The sequence below is a fragment of the Ambystoma mexicanum genome, chromosome 11 (genome assembly GCF_040938575.1).
Source record: "Ambystoma mexicanum isolate Mex_15411 chromosome 11, UKY_AmexF1_1, whole genome shotgun sequence".
Lineage (NCBI taxonomy): Eukaryota > Metazoa > Chordata > Amphibia > Caudata > Ambystomatidae > Ambystoma > Ambystoma mexicanum.
The window spans coordinates 24,442,013-24,459,997 of record NC_090934.1 but is presented as its reverse complement, the minus strand read 5'-3'; the positions used below and the strand labels follow the sequence as shown (position 1 = coordinate 24,459,997).

Here is a 17,985-nt window from a genome sequence, read left to right as displayed (position 1 = left end):
CAGAGTTTTTGGTGAGGCGGGGTATCTCCCGATGGGTCTGGCTCTTCTACTGGTGTAGGGGTCCTTGGGGCTTGGAGGACCCCATCGTTGTTTTACTCTGTAGGTGTCAGATGCAACCGAGGTTTTAACTTTTTGCAAACGTGCAACATTTCTAACAACACAACTACGAATTATCTCTAATTTCCTGTTGGGCCGCTCGTGCCTTGAGTCAAAGAGAGTGTACACTCCTAGAGCCGGGGTGAGCCGTGCGGGCTCCGAGCGATTTGATTTAGTTTTGGGAAGCTACGGTTAGTGTTATAGGGGTCCGTAGGTTGCAAGGCTTTGTGGGAGAGTTCTAGGGAGGACTTTAACGATTTGAAGGGTGAGAATTTTGTTTTCCCCTGGCGCGACACTCTAGCCCAGGAGTTTCGTTGGGCTTTCAGGTCTTTTTTAAGGCCTCCCGAGGGTGATGGGTTTGTCAGATCTTCGTCCGGTGTAGATGGGCCTCCCATCAATATGCCTTCAGCTTCTCCTAGAGAGTTAATTGTGCGTAGTTGACCTTCAAAGGTGTAGCTAAACATTGCTAGGAAAAGCCAGCTATATTTTATCTTTTGGTCTTGGAGGAAAATTGTTAGAGGTGTCAGCGCCTTTCGCTTTTTTCCTGTTGCCCCTGCCAGATCCTGATATATCTGGATCCGAGATCCCTGGTAGGTTATGTCTCCCTGCGTGCGGCTAGCGGCCATGATGTTTTGTTTAGTGGAGAAAAAGTGGACCCGGGTGATTACATCTGGGGGGGTGTTTGCTGGGGGTCTCCTGTGGTTGCGCAGCCTGTGGTTCAGTCCAGCATCAGTAGGGGCTTGTCGTAGTCTGGGAGAAGCGCCTGGAAGAGGTCCCCTATGTATGTTTGTAGGGCCTGGTCTGTGATTGTTGTTGGGATCCCTCGGATGCAAATGTTGTTCCTCTGGGCCCTGTTTTCCATATCTTCTTGCTTACGTTGAATGTCTTTGCCACTCTCTTCTAGGGTTTGCACTTTCCTCTGGAGCTCCGCCAGTTGGGCTGCATGGTTTAGGGCTCTCTAACTCTTTGTTCCACCTCCCGCATGCAGTCGTCACGGTTTTCCACTTTAGATGATATCTTGGTCACACAGTTCCTGAATTCAGCTTTTATGTCCGCCAGAAGGGATGGTATGTCCTCTTTGGTGGCCCGGTGCCCTGTCGGTCGCTCTAGGGAGTGGTTTGTGGCTCGTCCAGGGTCTGATTTTTTAGTCCTGTCCTGCTGTAGCATGATGGCGATGCCAGCTATCTTCTGGGATTTGGGTTTATTGCCCATTGTGTTTGAGGGTCTCTCAGGCTGTGGGGATGGTCTGGCGTGGGTTTAGTTGCTGCTAGCTGCTCTCCCAGTCGTCTTCCTGCCGGGTGTCAGCGCTGCACCAGAGTAGTTAAATTCTTGATGGGTGTGGGGGGTTCTCTTTGCTCCCTTTGCCCTCTGATGGGTTGTTGGTCTCTGTGTGGGTGAAGCTGGCAGGGGTGAATGGCCCTGTTTTTCCCCCTCCTCAGATTATTCCCAGACGCAGATCGCTATTTGCTACTTCATACCGCTGTTGTTCCTCTGAGGGCCTTCTGCTCCTCGCGGTCTGCTGCCTCTATTATGACCATTCGCGTCGTTTGTGAGGGATTCTCCTCCGCTCACTGCTCCTGCCGCTGCGAGGGCTCTCTGACCGCGGCCATACGCCTCCCACACCGAGGCAGCTGGTCTGGAGCCGCTGCAGGTCTTTGCTGCAGGCGCTTTCTGACGATATGCTCCAGTCCTGCTCACAGCAGTCCAGGGCTCTCTCCTCACATCGGGGGGACCTCACCGGATCGGCACTCCGATTCAGTGTTTCGATGCCCTTTGTGCTGCATCTGTGGGCGCCGGCTCCCTGCTGGTGTCCCGCAGTGTGGATGGAGCAAACTGTTCGCCGCTCCCTCCGCTACGGGGTAGCTACTGCACCTTTGCCTGCTGTCAGCATTGATGGCGCGGGACTCATTGCGCGCCTCCTTAGGGGGCCACAATCTTTGTAAGCCGGCCATTGGTGGGCCTACCTCGGCTACGGTCTCCGATTCCTGTGGTTGCGGGTTGCGATTTTCCCTGCAACTGTCAGGTAAGCCTGGATGTGTTTTTGTGCTGGGGAGTGGCATGCGAGTGACATGGATGGATGACAAGTGTGACAGGACAGGCAATACAGAAATGACAGTTGCACGAATGAAGAGACTGACGACCAGGATGTGAGGTGGAAAAAACTTTGGCCACAAGCTTTATTTTAGTACCAGCCATGGTGCGAAATAAAAACCAGCCATAACATCACATAAGGAATAACAATAAAATATTTTGGGGACAGAGGGAACAGGTGAGCAGGGGGCCCTAATCCCAATTAGGGGCCGCTCGAGGCTGCTCCACGCCGCCATTCATATGAAAGCTTGTGACAATTGTTTGGCCACAGCGTGTGAGCTGTGACATGTTCGTCATTGTTTTTCTTTGGAGCAGGTTCATCCTGCTTTCTCTTGTCCTTTCCATGTGAGGTGGGGAGGTGTGCGCTTGTGTGCCTTTATTGATGTCCAACCTGACCGGGTTTAGCACTTGCGCCCTCGCTTGCTCACAGGGTGATTTCCGCTGAAGTTATGGCTCTTGATCCGTATTTCTTGATAGAACAAAAACCCTGCGTTGTGAAGCCTTTCACTTGATCCTCCGCGGGATGTGTTCTTAGAGCCATTTTTATTTTTTGGTCATGTGTTTTGTACTTTTCCATGGATGGAGGCGTTTTAGCCTCTTGGTCCACTCTTCGGAGATGAATTTGGCACTTATTACACACATGATCCACTTGAGTTTTTGAAGCCCCCACGCTCCGTTTGCGGGCTAGTTGTTTCATCGGGGGTGGGTTCTAGGAGCCTTACTAGGGTCTTCCCTGCTCCTGATCCCCTTGTGCCACGAGACCCCTTCCGCGCATTAGGCTGCTTGTTTTTACAGCCGGGGTGGGTTCAAAGAGTCTTACTGGGTTTTTACCCCGCTCCCGATCCACTTGCCTTGTGAAACCCCCTCAGCGCTTAAAGCTGCTTGTTTTTACAGCCGGGGTGGGTTCAAAGAGCCTTACTAGGTTTTTTCCCCTGCTCCCGATCCACTTGCGTTATGAGAACCCCTCGGCGCTTAAGGCTGCCTGTTTTTACAGCTGGAAAGGGTTCAAAAAGAGAGCCTTACTAGAATTTTCCCCTGCTCTCGATCCACTTGTGTGAAACCCCTTCAGTGCTTGTGTTGTACTATTCCGCCACTGGGGTGTGTTCTAAGGGCATAGCTGGGAATTTCCCCTGCCCACGATCCACTTGCGTACCCCAGTGCGCTTATCCTGCATAGAAAATGCGAGGGGGTGGGTTCCGGAGCCTTACTAGAAACTTACCCTGCTCCTGATCCACTTGTGGTGAGACCCCCCCCTTCTGTATGCATGGAGGTGGATACTTGAGGCTTATTAGTACAAGTTTCTGCTCAAGTTCCTCTCTCCTTTTCAGTTTTGTAAAACCCTTAGAGCTCCCACCTGTATTGATGTTCTCTGGTGGATTCTGAGCGCCTGGGTCTTCTATAACTGTCTTTTCCTAGAATATTAACTAATAGATACAAGACCCCCCGGTATTTTAGAAGGAGGCCCTTCTTGGAGTTGAATTTTTATGTTTATTTTATAAAGTGAGGCGTTTTAGCCTCCCCTAATGATATGATTGTGTTCTATCTTCTATCTGGTCCTCGATATAGCCTTTCCCTACAGTTTTTGCAGGGTGGGAGGGATGGTTTTTTAGGCCTGCAGCCGTCCTGCTGCTGTTCGTGGCTGACGGGGAGGAAGCATGAGAAGGGCCACCTTGCCCCAGCCAGATAAAGGCAAAATTTGGCCTGGGGCAAGGCGGCCCTTTCTTTGAACTTCAAAAGGCCCCCGCTCAGCATCCGCAGGATGGGAAGGGGGGCCTTTGAAGTCTGGAGGGCAAGGTGACAAGGGGCAGTGACTACCGGTTGTCACCTGCCCCTCTCACCTCACCCTCCTGTCGTGGAGACGCGCTGTCTGGGTTCCCATTGTTACGGGACCCAGCAGCCCGACCCCACCATGTGCATGCTAAGTGGGGCAGCGCCAAACAGGCGCTGCCCCACCGGACATCACACAAATCCCCCACCTCCCAGCTTACGTCCCCGGGCCTCCCATTCGGGTGGGCCCGGGTGTATAAGCCTGGAAGTGTTTTTGTGCTGGGGAGTGGCATGCGAGTGACATGGATGGATGACAAGTGTGACAGGACAGGCAATACAGAAATGACAGTTGCACGAATGAAGAGACTGACGACCAGGATGTGAGGTGGAAAAAACTTTGGCCACAAGCTTTATTTTAGTACCAGCCATGGTGCGAAAGAAAAACCAGCCATAACATCACATAAGGAATAACAATAAAATATTTTGGGGACAGAGGGAACAGGTGAGCAGGGGGCCCTAATCCCAATTAGGGGCCGCTCGAGGCTGCTCCCCGCCGCCACCCTGAGGGGATGCTGACCGGCGTCTCCCAGGTCCCCCCAAAATAAGGGATTATAGATTAAGTACAGCCTCTGGCTGCAAGGGTCCAGAAAATATTCCTGGTGAAGATGTCCATACCTTCAATGGACAGGTGAACCCCGTCACTGCAGAACATGGCCTGGTTGTGTACCGAGATCCCATGCTTAATAAATTTGAGGCCTGAGAAAAGGCAGAAATTGGCCACCGCTTTGTTCAGTTTGCGCCTAGAAATCTCCATGGCTTTGTTGCACTCTGCACCATGCCAATGTTGGCGAGGGATGATTTCTGACATCATCACTTCTGTTCGAAGTCTTAGCATGTGTGCCAGGGATCTGAGGGAGGTGCAGATTTCGGCCAGGAGAAGCTTCCTGCCCAGCTGAGGCAAGTCATTGCCCCCGAGGTGGATGATGAGAAAATCGGGAGGAGGTGAGCAGGCCCCCAGTAGGCCAGCCAGTTTGTCGTGTAGGTCTCCCCAGCGCATGCCCGGCTTGCCCCACTAGTAGGTGATGGTGTCTTGGAAATGCATGCCGTCCTGGGTTTCCTCCAGCCATCTGCTGGCCCTGGTAATGAAAGAGTGACCCACGATCCAAGCCGTCTGGGATGGGGGGTAGCCTGTGTTATAGGGAAAATAGGGAGGGGGGGTGGGGGTGGGGGGGGAGATGGAGGATACTATTAGATCAAGTCTTTCCTGATGTATCTTTTGTAAGCCCCCGATCTCCAACCCCCAATCCCTTTTATGGCTTTCTCTTGCATCCCCCCCATCCAGGCTGAAGTGGCTGCTCCTATCCTGAAGGAGTGGGATCCAAACTCAGTAGGATTCCATCCTATAGCTATTATAGTCTTTTTGAGGACAGACCTCACCTGGAATCTACTGAGGGCAGACCCATTTTTGTGTGTGAATAATTGCCCCCCCCCCCCCCGACTGGGGCGCTTGCTCATGAATGCCTTGGTGGTGCAAATGGGGCAATATTCTGTTTCCTCAATGCAGTACAGGTTGATGATCCTCCCTTTTCCTAACTGGTCAGTTTTGGACCTGCACAGTTTCACAGCCATGGAATCCTTCCCCAGGTGGATGTCGCCTATATCCAGCCCTTCCTCTGATCCTGTGTTTTTGGAGGCTATCTCGCTGATCCTGAACGCCCCAGAGTAGTTGAGTGTGAAGGCGGCTCTAAATAGTGAGGTCTCGTAGGCATTGTTGCATACTGCAGGGAGGGTGTCTAGCAGAATTTTTAATTTAGCAAAATTGAGGGGGCGCCTGGTGTCTGTATTGGCCCCTTCCATTTTGGACCAACCCTTGAGAGCATATCTGGTTAGTGCGCCGTGGGTGGGGTCGGGTGCCCCCGCTAATCTAGTGTAATATGAAACTGCTGCCAGATGGGATGAAGCCCATGCCTTCTTTTTGCTTTGTTTGAAAGCCCACTCCATAAAGTCATTGACATGGCACTCCTGTATATCCCTGATGTTGGTGACTTTTGTGATCCTTCCAAAATCAGTCAAGCACTTATTGTACATTTTGGCAGTTTTCTGTGCCAGCGCCTTTTTGGCCAGTTCCCCTAAGACACCTTTAGGCTCACCTGTAGGAGTGTGGTGCCGGGAAAGGCAACCCCTTTTGTCTGGGCCCGGGGGTGAGGGTAGAGCTGGGCGCGGGCATCTCATGGAAGAGCTGTGACCGGCTGGCTGGCGGGGGCTGCCTTGGGTGTGTCCATGATGGCCCAAACCTCTTCCGGAACCGCTGTCCTCCTGGCTTCTGCCTGTGGGTTTAGTGCCTTGAAAGTGGAGAACTGAAAACGGGACAGAGCGTCAGCGGCCTTATTATCTTTGCCTGCAATGTGCCGCCCAATTATTACAATGTTATTTTCCAGGGTGACTTTCGTCATTTCTCTCAACACTTTTAGCACCAGGGGGCAGGAGGCAGCACCCTTGTTTAAAATGTGTACAACCGCCATGTTGTCTGACCATGTGACCAGCTCTGTGTTGGCCAACAGGTCCCCCCATAGGTAGAGTGCCAGCCATATGGGGAATATCTCTAGCAATGTGATGTTTCTGGTCCAGCCCCTCTGCTGCCAGCAGGGCGGCCAGTGGCCGGCGCACCACTTGTTACCAAAACATACCCCAAAGCCTCTGCTGCCAGCCGCATCCGTGAACAGGGACCTTTTGTCTGCCCCATTCATGGGTTTGCGCCATATCACTTGGTCATTGAAGTTGTTAAGAAATGCTTCCCACATGACCAGGTCTAGTGTTATCTCCTTGCCCAATCTGATGTGGTGGTGTGGCTTTGTAACCCCCCTCATTTTTAATTCCTAGCTCCTGTGAAAAACCCGGCCTTGGGGCATGATTCTGGTGGCAAAGTTCAGCTTCCCAGCAAGGGACTGTATTTCACGCAGCATAGCCTTGTCCCTGCCTGTCATCTGCCTTATTGTCTGAAGAAGGTCCTCTATTTTGTCCCTGGGCAGGCGGCACTCCCCCATGGAAGAGTCAATCTCTATTCCTAGAAATGACAGGGTGGTGGTGGGTCCTACAGTTTTTTCGGGTGCCAGCAGAACCCCTAACTCCTGCATGGTTTCGCTGAATGTTTTTAGGGATGAGCTGCATAGGAGGGACCCTGCTGGGCCGGTGAAAAAGAAATCATCCAACTGTTCGTGGCTGACGGGGAGGAAGCATGAGAAGGGCCACCTTGCCCCAGCCAGATAAAGGCAAAATTTGGCCTGGGGCAAGGTGGCCCTTTCTTTGAACTTCAAAAGGCCCCCGCTCAGCATCCGCAGGATGGGAAGGGGGGCCTTTGAAGTCTGGAGGGCAAGGTGACAAGGGGCAGTGACTACCGGTTGTCACCTGCCCCTCTCACCTCACCCTCCTGTCGTGGAGACGCGCTGTCTGGGTTCCCTTTGTTACGGGACCCAGCAGCCCGACCCCACCATGTGCATGCTAAGTGGGGCAGCGCCAAACAGGCGCTGCCCCACCGGACATCACACAAATCCCCCACCTCCCAGCTTACGTCCCCGGGCCTCCCATTCGGGTGGGCCCGGGTGTAGTATCTTCAGTACCCTCTCTGTCGTTGGTCAGCGTTGCCCCTCGCTCGCTGCCATGGGCTTCAGCCCATTTATTTGCTTTTATGGCTCGGAGCCCGCCGGAGCTCTTCACGGAAGTGACCGCATAGCCGGTACTCCGCCAGCATATTCTTTTAAACTAAATGACCCATTCCCTTGTCTACTGCAGTTGCCACGTTTGGTCCTGAAGAGCCCGATTTCTCTTTGTATGATGAAATTCAATGGACCGTTTCATCCAAATGTCTCCAATCTATTCCTCATGCAATACATAAGGCAGTTCATCTTTAGGAAATATTTCATAATCATTCGTAATATAAATTCTTATATTGCAGCTAAACGTGCCCAGATCATGCTTTCCTCCTGCAGAGAAGACTCTCCAGACTGGCCAAAGACCCCTCAGACTTGTGCTGTCGTTTACCCCACATTGTACATAAGATTTTTGGTTGAAAGTCTATTTCCTTGTTTTGCAATGAGATATGGGTGCTTTACAAAGAATATATTTTTCTTTTACTCGTTGGAAGACTCAGATAATCCAATCCAGACTCCTGGTTTATTTAATTTAATGTAAGGGTTGGTATTTCTTTTCAAACGATTCCTGAAAAGAACCGGAAGTAGCTCCAAGCTTGCTTAATGGAACCATGTACATGGGGTTATAGATTTAGAAAGTATGTGTTGGGCCCTGTTGGGTTTGTAGATTATAAATGCTCCTTGCTAAATCTGTCGATGAAATCCCAAAAATATAGTAATAAATGTGAATTATTCATTTCCTCTCTTAGTGACATTCATTGTGTGTTTCACTTCTGTAAAAGTGTCTAAACCTTGTCACTCATTCAAAGATTGGTGTCTGCTTTATTTGTCTTGTCTTAATGTTTCTGTATTTTATCCCGTCAATTAATATGACATACCTAATGTTTATCACAAGACTGTTTCATTCTGTTATGATATTGTCAATAGTATCCCGGCTTGCGTCATTACAAGTTTTGCGTGGTTTCTCGGATATCTGCAAATGTTAATATTCATTACTGATGCCTAATGTATTCCTCCGTTATTACCTTTAAATGGGGATTATATTATTATTTTAGGCCCTGCTTTATTAATGGTATGTGGCACTTACCTTTACACTCCTAGCAAATACTTGCCGAACCTAAAGAGCTTGTGTTCCGCCATCTTGGAATTCTGTGCTATTTCTCTCAGTTGTCAGTGTTCTGAGTCCTTTGGTTTTATGAAGCGTCACTCGCTATTTTTCTCCTTCCTCCAGGGACAGCATGCACCAGAAAAGTCACTTTTAATTGGTGTTTGTGATACTAAGATGAGGCTGTCTTGTCACTGCTCCTTTATTTTGAGGGGGGCGTCTGAGTGCACCCCTGGCTCTGGAAGTAACTGTCAGCCCCACTTCACACTACCAGCATTACTCTGCCCTCCAGAATTGGCCTCTAAACCTGCTGCCTTTGCCTCCCCAGACAGAGCTGGAGCTGGTCGAGGGCTTTGGGGTGCCGCCCGAGCGGATCATCTATGCAAACCCCTGCAAGCAGCCCTCCCACATGCAGCATGCCGCCAGGACCGAGGTGACCGTGATGACCTTTGATAGCAAAGCAGAGTTGGTCAACGTGTCAACGAACCACCCAAATGCCAGGTATGACTTCACTGTAAAGTCTGTGCGCAGGGTGGGGAGATGAGGTCTGCATGAAGCCAGCGGCTAGAGGGATGCCCACTGCCTTGGTGCCACTGCCCTTAAGTGCATGGAAGTCTTTGTGATGCTGCTGGTTACAGTGGTTGCCACCAGCCATTGTCAAGGGGTGGCAGAGCGTGTGGTTTACCGCAAGTTGATAAACAGATTAAAAAACAAATAAACCGCCAAGCAATCAGGAAGTGCTGAATAGAGTGGTGGGCTCCTATAGGTAGGCACCTATAGGTGGGCTCCTGTAGGTGGGCTTCTGCAGGTGGGCTCCTGTAGGTGGCTCCTGTAGGTGGGTTCCTATAGATGGGCTCCTGTAGGTGGGCTCCTGTAGGTGGGCTTCTGCAGGTGGGCTCCTGTAGGTGTCTCCTGTAGGTGGGTTCCTATAGGTGTGCTCCTGTAGGTGGGCTCCTGTAGGTGGGCTTCTGCAGGTGGGCTCCTATAGGTGGGCTCCTGTAGGTGGATTCCTATAGGTGGGCTCCCATAGGTGGGCTTCTGCAGGTGGGCTCCTATAGGCAGGCTTCTGTAGGTGGGCTCCTATAGGTGGGTTCCTGTAGGTGGACGCCTACCGGTGGGCCCCCATAGGTGGGCTCCTATAGGTGGGCTCCTATAGGTGGGCTCCTGTAGGCAGGCTCCTTATAGGTGGGCTCCTATAGGTGGGTTCCTATAGGTGGGTTCCTATAGGTGGGCTTCTGTGGGTGGGCTCCTATAGGTGGGCTTCTGTAGATGGGCTCCTATAGGTGGGTTCCTGTAGGTGGACACCTGTAGGTGGGCCCCTATAGGTGGGCTCCTATAGGTGGGCCCCTATAGGTGGGCTTCTGCAGGTGGGCTCCTATAGGTGGGCTCCTGTAGGTGGGCTCCTGTAGGTGGGTTCCTGTAAGTGGACGCCTACCGGTGGGCCCCTATAGGTGGGCTCCTATAGGTGGGCTCCTATAGGTGGGCTCCTGTAGGCAGGCTCCTTATAGGTGGGCTCCTATAGGGGGTTCCTATAGGTGGGTTCCTATGGGTGGGCGCCTATAGGATGGCCCCTATAGGCGGGCTCCTACAGGTGGGCTTCTGTAGGTGGGTTCCTATAGGTGGGCTTCTGTAGGTGAGCTTCTGTAGGTGGGCTCCTATAGGTGGGTTCCTGTAAGTGGACGCATATAGGTGGGCCCCTATAGGTGGGATTCTGTAGGTGGGTTTCTGTAGGTGGGCTCTTATAGGTGGGCTTCTGCAGGTGGGCTTCTGCAGGTGGGCTCCTATAGGTGGGCTCCTATAGGTGGGCTCCTATAGGTGGGTTCCTATAGGTGGGCTTCTGCGGGTGGGCTTCTGTAGGTGGGCTCCTATAGGTGGGTTCCTGTAGGTGGACGCCTATCGGTGGGCCCCTATAGGTGGGCTCCTATAGGTGGGCTCCTGTAGGCGGGCTCCTATGGGTGGGCTCCTATGGGTGGGTTCCTATAGGTGGGTTCCTATAGGTGGGCTTCTGTGTGTGGGATCCTATAGGTGGGCTTCTGTAGATGGGCTCCTATAGGTGGGTTCCTGTAGGCAGACGCCCATAGGTGGGCCCCTATAGGTGGGCTCCTATATGCGGGCCCCTATAGGTGGGCTTCTGCAGGTGGGCTCCTATAGGTGGGCTCCTATAGGTGGGCTCCTGTAGGTGGGCTCCTACAGGTGGGCTTCTGTAGGTGGGTTCCTATAGGTGGGCTTCTGTCGGTGGGCTTCTGTGGGTGGGCTCCTATAGGTGGGCTTCTGTAGGTGGGTTTCTGTAGGTGTGCTCTTATAGGTGGGCTTCTGCAGGTGGGCTTCTGCAGGTGGGCTCCTATAGGTGGGCTCCTATAGGTGGGTTCCTATAGGTGGGCTTCTGTAGGTGGGCTTCCGTGGGTGGGCTCCTATAGGTGGGCTTCTGTAGGTGGGCTCCTATAGGTGGGTTCCTGTGGGTGGACGCCTATAGGATGGCCCATATAGGTGGGCTCCCATGGGTGGGCTTCTGTAGGTGGGTTCCTATAGGTGGGCTTCTGTAGGTGGACTCCTATAGGTGGGCTCCTGCAGGTGGACGCCCATAGGTGGCCCCTATAGGTGGGCCCCTATAGGTGGGTTCCTATAGGTGGGCTTCTGTAGGTGGGCTTCTGTAGGTGGGCTCCTATAGGTGGGCTTCTGTAGGTGGGCTCCTATAGGTGGGTTCCTGTAGGTGGGCTCCTACAGGTGGGCTTCTCTAGGTGGGCTCTTGTAGGTAGGCTTCTGTAGGTGGGTTTCTGTAGGTGGGCTCTTATAGATGGGCTTCTGCAGGTGGGCTTCTGCAGGTGGGCTCCTACAGGTGGGCTCCCATAGGTGGGTTCCTATAGGTGGGCTTCTGTAGGTGGGCTTCTGTGGGTGGGCTCCTATAGGTGGGTTCCTGTAGGTGGACGCCTATAGGATGGCCCCTATAGGCGGGCTCCTACAGGTGGGCTTCTGTAGGTGGGTTCCTATAGGTGGGCTTCTGTAGGTGGGCTTCTGTAGGTGGGCTCCTATAGGTGGGTTCCTGTAAGTGGACGCATATAGGTGGGCCCCTATAGGTGGGCTTCTGTAGGTGGGTTTCTGTAGGTGGGCTCTTATAGGTGGGCTTCTGCAGGTGGGCTTCTGCAGGTGGGCTCCTATAGGTGGGCTCCTATAGGTGGGTTCCTATAGGTGGGTTCCTATAGGTGGGCTTTTGCGGGTGGGCTCCTATAGGTGGGCTTCTGTAGGTGGGCTCCTATGGGTGGGTTCCTGTAGGTGGACGCCTATCGGTGGGCCCCTATAGGTGGGCTCCTATAGGTGGGCTCCTATAGGTGGGCTCCTGTAGGCGGGCTCCTATAGGCGGGCTCCTATGGGTGGGTTCCTATAGGTGGGTTCCTATGGGTGGGCTTCTGTGGGTGGGCTCCCATAGGTGGGCTTCTGTAGATGGGCTCCTATAGGTGGGTTCCTGTAGGCAGACGCCTGTAGGTGGGCCCCTATAGGTGGGCTCCTATAGGCGGGCCCCTATAGGTGGGCTTCTGCAGGTGGGCTCCTATAGGTGGGCTCCTATAGGTGGGCTCCTGTAGGTGGGCTCCTACAGGTGGGCTTCTGTAGGTGGGTTCCTATAGGTGGGCTTCTGTCGGTGGGCTTCTGTGGGTGGGCTCCTATAGGTGGGCTTCTGTCGGTGGGCTTCTGTGGGTGGGCTCCTATAGGTGGGCTTCTGTAGGTGGGTTTCTGTAGGTGTGCTCTTATAGGTGGGCTTCTGCAGGTGGGCTTCTGCAGGTGGGCTCCTATAGGTGGGTTCCTGTAGGTGGATGCCTATAGGATGGCCCCTATAGATGGGCTCCTATGGGTGGGCTTCTATAGGTGGGTTCCTATAGGTGGGCTTCTGTGGGTGGGCTCCTATAGGTGGGTTCCTGTAGGTGGACGCCTATAGGATGGCCCCTATAGGCGGGCTCCTACAGGTGGGCTTCTGTAGGTGGGTTCCTATAGGTGGGCTTCTGTAGGTGGGCTTCTGTAGGTGGGCTCCTATAGGTGGGTTCCTGTAAGTGGACGCATATAGGTGGGCCCCTATAGGTGGGCTTCTGTAGGTGGGTTTCTGTAAGTGGGCTCTTATAGGTGGGCTTCTGCAGGTGGGCTTCTGCAGGTGGGCTCCTATAGGTGGGCTCCTATAGGTGGGTTCCTATAGGTGGGTTCCTATAGATGGGCTTCTGCGGGTGGGCTCCTATAGGTGGGCTTCTGTAGGTGGGCTCCTATGGGTGGGTTCCTGTAGGTGGACGCCTATCAGTGGGCCCCTATAGGTGGGCTCCTATAGGTGGGCTCCTATGGGTGGGCTCCTATAGGTGGGCTCCTGTAGGCGGGCTCCTATAGGCGGGCTCCTATGGGTGGGTTCCTATAGGTGGGTTCCTATAGGTGGGCTTCTGTGGGTGGGCTTCCGTGGGTGGGCTCCTATAGGTGGGCTTCTGTAGGTGGGCTCCTATAGGTGGGCTCCTATAGGTGGGCTCCTGTAGGTGGGCTCCTATAGGCGGGCTCCTATGGGTGGGTTCCTATAGGTGGGTTCCTATGGGTGGGCTTCTGTGGGTGGGCTCCCATAGGTGGGCTTCTGTAGATGGGCTCCTATAGGTGGGTTCCTGTAGGCAGACGCCTGTAGGTGGGCCCCTATAGGTGGGCTCCTATAGGCGGGCCCCTATAGGTGGGCTTCTGCAGGTGGGCTCCTATAGGTGGGCTCCTATAGGTGGGCTCCTGTAGGTGGGCTCCTACAGGTGGGCTTCTGTAGGTGGGTTCCTATAGGTGGGCTTCTGTCGGTGGGCTTCTGTGGGTGGGCTCCTATAGGTGGGCTTCTGTCGGTGGGCTTCTGCAGGTGGGCTCCTATAGGTGGGTTCCTGTAGGTGGATGCCTATAGGATGGCCCCTATAGATGGGCTCCTATGGGTGGGCTTCTGTAGGTGGGTTCCTATAGGTGGGCTTCTGTGGGTGGGCTCCTATAGGTGGGTTCCTGTAGGTGGACGCCTATAGGATGGCCCCTATAGGTGGGCTCCTACAGGTGGGCTTCTGTAGGTGGGTTCCTATAGGTGGGCTTCTGTAGGTGGGCTTCTGTAGGTGGGCTCCTATAGGTGGGTTCCTGTAAGTGGACGCATGTAGGTGGGCCCCTATAGGTGGGCTTCTGTAGGTGGGTTTCTGTAGGTGGGCTCTTATAGGTGGGCTTCTGCAGGTGGGCTTCTGCAGGTGGGCTCCTATAGGTGGGCTCCTATAGGTGGGTTCCTATAGGTGGGTTCCTATAGATGGGCTTCTGCGGGTGGGCTCCTATAGGTGGGCTTCTGTCGGTGGGCTTCTGTGGGTGGGCTCCTATAGGTGGGCTTCTGTAGGTGGGTTTCTGTAGGTGTGCTCTTATAGGTGGGCTTCTGCAGGTGGGCTTCTGCAGGTGGGCTCCTATAGGTGGGTTCCTGTAGGTGGATGCCTATAGGATGGCCCCTATAGATGGGCTCCTATGGGTGGGCTTCTGTAGGTGGGTTCCTATAGGTGGGCTTCTGTGGGTGGGCTCCTATAGGTGGGTTCCTGTAGGTGGACGCCTATAGGATGGCCCCTATAGGCGGGCTCCTACAGGTGGGCTTCTGTAGGTGGGTTCCTATAGGTGGGCTTCTGTAGGTGGGCTTCTGTAGGTGGGCTCCTATAGGTGGGTTCCTGTAAGTGGACGCATATAGGTGGGCCCCTATAGGTGGGCTTCTGTAGGTGGGTTTCTGTAGGTGGGCTCTTATAGGTGGGCTTCTGCAGGTGGGCTTCTGCAGGTGGGCTCCTATAGGTGGGCTCCTATAGGTGGGTTCCTATAGGTGGGTTCCTATAGATGGGCTTCTGCGGGTGGGCTCCTATAGGTGGGCTTCTGTAGGTGGGCTCCTATGGGTGGGTTCCTGTAGGTGGACGCCTATCAGTGGGCCCCTATAGGTGGGCTCCTATAGGTGGGCTCCTATGGGTGGGCTCCTATAGGTGGGCTCCTGTAGGCGGGCTCCTATAGGCGGGCTCCTATGGGTGGGCTCCCATAGGTGGGCTTCTGTAGATGGGCTCCTATAGGTGGGTTCCTGTAGGCAGACACCTGTAGGTGGGCCCCTATAGGTGGGCTCCTATAGGCGGGCCCCTATAGGTGGGCTTCTGCAGGTGGGCTCCTATAGGTGGGCTCCTATAGGTGGGCTCCTGTAGGTGGGCTCCTACAGGTGGGCTTCTGTAGGTGGGTTCCTATAGGTGGGCTTCTGTCGGTGGGCTTCTGTGGGTGGGCTCCTATAGGTGGGCTTCTGTAGGTGGGTTTCTGTAGGTGTGCTCTTATAGGTGGGCTTCTGCAGGTGGGCTTCTGCAGGTGGGCTCCTATAGGTGGGCTCCTATAGGTGGGTTCCTATAGGTGGGCTTCTGTAGGTGGGCTTCCGTGGGTGGGCTCCTATAGGTGGGCTTCTGTAGGTGGGCTCCTATAGGTGGGTTCCTGTAGGTGGATGCCTATAGGATGGCCCCTATAGGTGGGCTCCTATGGGTGGGCTTGTGTAGGTGGGTTCCTATAGGTGGGCTTCTGTGGGTGGGCTCCTATAGGTGGGTTCCTGTAGGTGGACACCTATAGGATGGCCCCTATAGGCGGGCTCCTACAGGTGGGCTTCTGTAGGTGGGTTCCTATAGGTGGGCTTCTGTAGGTGGGCTTCTGTGGGTGGGCTCCTATAGGTGGGTTCCTGTAGGTGGACGCCTATAGGATGGCCCCTATAGGCGGGCTCCTACAGGTGGGCTTCTGTAGGTGGGTTCCTATAGGTGGGCTTCTGTAGGTGGGCTTCTGTAGGTGGGCTCCTATAGGTGGGTTCCTGTAAGTGGACGCATATAGGTGGGCCCCTATAGGTGGGCTTCTGTAGGTGGGTTTCTGTAGGTGGGCTCTTATAGGTGGGCTTCTGCAGGTGGGCTTCTGCAGGTGGGCTCCTATAGGTGGGCTCCTATAGGTGGGTTCCTATAGGTGGGTTCCTATAGATGGGCTTCTGCAGGGGTGGGCTCCTATAGGTGGGCTTCTGTAGGTGGGCTCCTATGGGTGGGTTCCTGTAGGTGGACGCCTATCGGTGGGCCCCTATAGGTGGGCTCCTATAGGTGGGCTCCTATAGGTGGGCTCCTGTAGGCGGGCTCCTATAGGCGGGCTCCTATGGGTGGGTTCCTATAGGTGGGTTCCTATAGGTGGGCTTCTGTGGGTGGGCTCCCATAGGTGGGCTTCTGTAGATGGGCTCCTATAGGTGGGTTCCTGTAGGCAGACGCCTGTAGGTGGGCCCCTATAGGTGGGCTCCTATAGGTGGGCCCCTATAGGTGGGCTTCTGCAGGTGGTCTCCTATAGGTGGGCTCCTATAGGTGGGCTCCTGTAGGTGGGCTCCTACAGGTGGGCTTCTGTAGGTGGGTTCCTATAGGTGGGCTTCTGTCGGTGGGCTTCTGTGGGTGGGCTCCTATAGGTGGGCTTCTGTAGGTGGGTTTCTGTAGGTGTGCTCTTATAGGTGGGCTTCTGCAGGTGGGCTCCTATAGGTGGGCTCCTATAGGTGGGTTCCTATAGGTGGGCTTCTGTAGGTGGGCTTCCGTGGGTGGGCTCCTATAGGTGGGCTTCTGTAGGTGGGCTCCTGTAGGTGGGTTCCTGTAGGTGGACGCCTATAGGATGGCCCCTATAGGTGGGCTCCTATGGGTGGGCTTCTGTAGGTGGGTTCCTATAGGTGGGCTTCTGTAGGTGGACTCCTATAGGTGGGCTCCTGTAGGTGGACGCCTATAGGTGGCCCCTATAGGTGGGCCCCTATAGGTGGGTTCCTATAGGTGGGCTTCTGTAGGTGGGCTTCTGTAGGTGGGCTCCTATAGGTGGGCTTCTGTAGGTGGGCTCCTATAGGTGGGTTCCTGTAGGTGGGCTCCTACAGGTGGGCTTCTCTAGGTGGGCTCTTGTAGGTGGGCTCCTACAGGTGGGCTTCTGTAGGTGGGCTCCTACAGGTGGGTTCCTGTAGGTGGACGCCTATAGGAGGGCCCCTATAGGCGGGCTCCTGCAGGATCATTGCTGCAAACATTATATTGCTGTGGAAGATTTCACCTGCATTGCTTTTCAGGGGGTCTTATCGACAGGACACTGTTCTGAGTGTTCCTGGCCACTACTTCCTGTAAGGCTTGCTCTCCATATCTGGTGATAGCCTGTGGTTGGTGGCACCACCTCTCTGTGACCCTCTGAAGTGGTCGCTGTGATGACCTAATTTCATGGACCAGCCCTGGGCCAGGATCTCTTAATCTTCAGAGCAATATAGAGCGGCTGCCGGGACCTTGCAGTCCTTGTTATGTTTACTAAGGCATTGCTTCTTCCCCCAGGATGGTGCTTCGGATACACGCAGATAACTCTACGTCGACATTCCCATCGAGTGAGAAGTTCGGTGCTCCTCTCGAGTCCTGCAGGCACCTGCTGGAGGTGGCCAAGAGTCTGAACCTGGAGGTAATCGGTGTCAGGTGAGAGCTCGTTCTCTGGCGTTATGGGGTTCAGGGGCAAAACATTCATGCTGCTAGCCTGCCCTAAAAAGTCACTTGCCACCTCAATTCTATACACAACAACAGCACACCATTTCTTACTCGCCAAGAGTCGATTATCACTAGCCAATGGCTTGTGGCGAGGGCAGCTCTAGTGCATGAAACCACCAGCAGTCCGGGCTTCTGCTAGCCCCAAGGATTGGAACCAAACCACTAGCTGTTGGGTAAGAAAGTGGCGTTTCCATCCCATGGGAGTCGTATGCATTAGGGTCCGTGTTACACCATGGGGTGGAACAACAAAACTGTCTGCGCGTGTGTATGGGCAGGGGCACTCCTAGCCAGGAGCCGCGTGACTGGCAGTGCCGTCACCCTAGTGACTTTTGATGAAGACCTGTTGCATGAAATTGTCTTAATCAAGCTTAAGAGTTGACCCGGTTTGTAGCCCTTCATTTTGTAGCCAGGGTTGTAGAGAATCCTGAACTGGGTGAGGGGGATGTCACGCACTTACCGCCGTTTCTGGGGTACACCCAAGTGAAGGGGGGTACTTGTCCAGGAAATAGCTGGAGGGTTGATCAGATTTGTGTATTCAAAAGAGATGTGCAGATCCTTAAGCTGCCTTTGCTATGTCAGCAGAATGAAGCTCTTGAAAACATGCAGAAGGAGATATGTGTAAGTAAGGCAAGTGCTATGCGTGTTATGTGGTAAGGGGGTACCGGTAGGAGCCAGTGTTTATGGTAAAAGAGAGCAGCTTTGGAGTGGAAAGAGGCTGAGAGAAATGTTGATAGAGACTGAGCATGCT

At 53.9% G+C, this 17,985-nt stretch overlaps 1 protein-coding gene across 1 annotated transcript in view; it reads left to right on the top strand.

The window, feature by feature from the left end:
- LOC138503015 (antizyme inhibitor 2-like) overlaps positions 1–17,985 on the top strand; it is a 1,350,137-nt gene that overhangs the window by 162,930 nt on the left and 1,169,222 nt on the right. The window contains exons 3-4 of the mRNA XM_069622446.1: positions 9,035–9,207; positions 17,034–17,168. Of these exons, the coding sequence (XP_069478547.1) occupies positions 9,035–9,207; positions 17,034–17,168 (308 nt within the window). The remainder of the gene's footprint in view (positions 1–9,034; positions 9,208–17,033; positions 17,169–17,985) is intronic.